This window comes from Wasmannia auropunctata, unplaced genomic scaffold (assembly GCF_000956235.1).
Source record: "Wasmannia auropunctata unplaced genomic scaffold, wasmannia.A_1.0 LD335511.1, whole genome shotgun sequence".
NCBI lineage: Eukaryota > Metazoa > Arthropoda > Insecta > Hymenoptera > Formicidae > Wasmannia > Wasmannia auropunctata.
In genome coordinates this window covers 13,659-16,771 of record NW_012027379.1, presented here as the reverse complement: position 1 = coordinate 16,771, position 3,113 = coordinate 13,659, and the positions used below count along the sequence as shown (strand labels likewise).

Sequence of the window (3,113 nt, the reverse complement as noted above, 5' to 3'; positions counted from 1 at the left end):
ACTACAACTTGATACTTGAAATCACTACACAACCGAAATAGAGAACAACCGAGAAAACGCGATGATATCAATAGCGATGTTGAGGGCGATACATTTATCCCATTTGTCAGAGTCGCGTCTTGTTGTCGAAATTCATAACTTTAATCGTCTTCGACTCGAAGGTTCCGCACGCGGCATGCGGACCTATATATAAGAGGGATGTAGATCGAAACAGATCAGTGCTCAAAATATTTCTTATCGCGACATATACAATTAATTTAACCGCTGAAGATAGAGTTTTACTAGTTCGGAGGTTTAGTAATGTCGACGATGAGGACTTTATTATATATCATTTTGCTTATATTAATTTTGAGTTACTTAAAACAAGATTCAGCGTTGTCCAGCACCGCTGATAAAGAAGTGCAGCGAATGTCTGCAGCGAGAGGCCCCGACTTAAACCGCGCGATAGACGCTCTTCCTTTCGAACTACATCTCCCAGGATATCAGTTTTGCGGCCCAGGAACGCATTTAGAAGAACGATTGGCTAGAGGTGATCGAGGCATCAATCCGCTGGACGCGGCGTGTCGCGAACACGATATTGCTTATTCGCATAGCGATATCGCTAAAAGACACGAGGCTGACGAGATACTCGCCACAAAAGCGTGGAAACGTTTTGACGCGGGAGATGCGACTGTCGAAGAAAAAGCTTTGGCTATGGTCGTTTGGGTTGTTATGAAGGCTAAGACGATAATCGAAAACTATTGTAAGTAAAAGAAAAAGCTATTGCCTGCCACGACGAAACATTAATTTTTGCAATGAAACACAGTCTCAAACATCTGATTACAGCGGCTGCATTTGGTGCGGAAGAAAATCACTACAACGATGGCAACGACGACGACGATGACGACGACGACGATGAGGTTCTCGTATACTTATATATTAAGTATACTTATATATACGTATACTTATATATACGTATACGTATATATTAAGAGTTATGAAAAACGAAGACGATTTGCGAAAATGCTCGCTGCGAGAGACGACGCAATCATTGAGATCCTGGATGAAGATATAGAATCTTTGAATAATATGGATGTTACTAAAACTATGCGATGTTGAAAATATGTTAAGAATTACAGAATGTATTTAAAATATTTAACTGGTGGTCACAATGCCACCAGAAAGAATGGCTTATTTGAAAAAATAAAATGTATCTTATTAATTTTTGATTTAAAAAACATTACTTTTTATTTCTTTTCCCTTCCCTGTAGTTAAGATCAATAGTAATAACAATGATACATTACTTGTATGAGAAACGTGAAACGTAAATGTTGCGTAGAGCTCTATAATATAAATATAAAATATAAATTTTAGAAAGGTCGTGCACGACAAAAGCAAATAGCGAAAACGGGATCGGCAATTGCGACACGTTGCATATACATATGCATGCGTTCTTTCGAGGCTGACTTTTCGGCTTGGCAATTACGTAATCCATGCAGGATCATCGCCGCCCCTCTGACGTGAAGATCACGTTATCGAAAGAGATAAGGGAGCTGGCTGGATGACTCATGGTCAGCGAATTTCGAGAAACGTCCTCACTTCGATCGAAAGCATCACACCGTGCACTTCGGGCCGATTTCTCTCTCGTGTTAGCAAAGGCAATCGTCGAAGTCTGTGGTCAGTCTCGAAGGCGCGCGACGTGTACGCGACCCAGAGCACACAGCTCTGAGGCGTCGTCACGATTCACGCCGACCCACACAAATAATGCGAACCCGTCAAACAGACGTCCGTGACTCAGGGCGCACATGGTCCCTAGGCGTTGTCGGCAAAAAATATATATCGATTAGAATTTAAAGACTACAGTGACTATGGTGACAAATCCGAATAAACATTGCAATAATATACATACGCGAAAATACAGTTGGGAACTTAATTGCATCCTTTCTGACATAAAACAGTAAATGTGAAAGACATGAAACGTGAACGCGAAAACGTGAAACGCGAACGTGAAAAACGAGAATATGAACGTGAAGAACATGAATGCGAACGTGAAAAACGTTTTTTTCCATCGCATAAGATTAGATTTCCCCTCTCCCCTTGACCTTATACTTTGTATCCAGAACCCGCCTATGCCCACTACTCTCTACAATTAATCGCCTTTGCCCTTGCATCAGCTAACATGCTAAATAATAAGATTCTACTCTAACCGAAACGAATATTGCGAAACCGAAGTTCTTTATAGTGAAAAGTATTTAAAAAAAGTTGGAATTGCGTGTTTATATTGAGTCATCCGAAAAGTTCTGCGTGCAGTTTTCACTTATGATGGGAAAACAGGTTTTTAGTGGTCGGTACTTTTACAATTTATAATTTCTTTGTCAGCTCTGGTATTGTAACGAGAATTTTTGGCAAAACTTGCTGTAGTAGATCATCATCCACATTGCAGGAACGTCCAGCTCGCGTCTTGTCTATAAGAGTGAAATCACCTTGTTGAAATTTCACAAATCATTTTCGAACTGTATCATCAGAAGTAGTATTTTATTGTCTGTAGACTTACAAGTTTTACGCGCTGTCTCGTATGTGTTTTTACCCTTTCTAAAGTAGAAAAGTATAATATTGCAAAAATATTGTTTTTAATTTTCCACTTTTAGAGCATTATTGTACAGAGAATCGAATATACTAACTATGCCGTTATGTATGCGTGTATAAACAAAAGATATGCTCTTTCTTATTAACTTGAAATTTGGATTTAATCATTCAATATTAGCGCAAAATTTAAACTGATATCCGCGCATATGTGAAAAAATCGCCGAACTTTCCAGATGATCCAATACATTATGTAAAGTTCAAATATCATTAGAAATTTATATTATCACTGTACATATATAAGTAATTATTATACTAAGGCAATACTGCGTATCATATCGAATTATTAATTATAAAGAATTATATTAATCTGACAGTTTTCCAATCGTTTCTAATATGTTAATAATTATTTATATTTTATGATTGTATTATTTATCGCAATATGTTATAGTTCGAGTTTGAACAATATTTATTAAAACGAACCTTTTGTTGATCTTAATAGCTCAACATTTATTAAAGATATATTAATTAAATAATTTTTTAAATATACT

General features: G+C 37.2%; 1 protein-coding gene across 1 annotated transcript; it reads left to right on the top strand.

Moving 5' to 3' along the window:
• Positions 1–300: 300 nt before the first annotated feature.
• On the top strand, positions 301–905 carry LOC105456894 (the record flags this gene model as incomplete). Its single annotated transcript, XM_011701257.1, has 2 exons — positions 301–742; positions 826–905. Coding segments are annotated over exons 1-2 (522 nt in total), but the record flags the coding sequence as incomplete, so codon positions are not given.
• Positions 906–3,113: the final 2,208 nt, after the last annotated feature.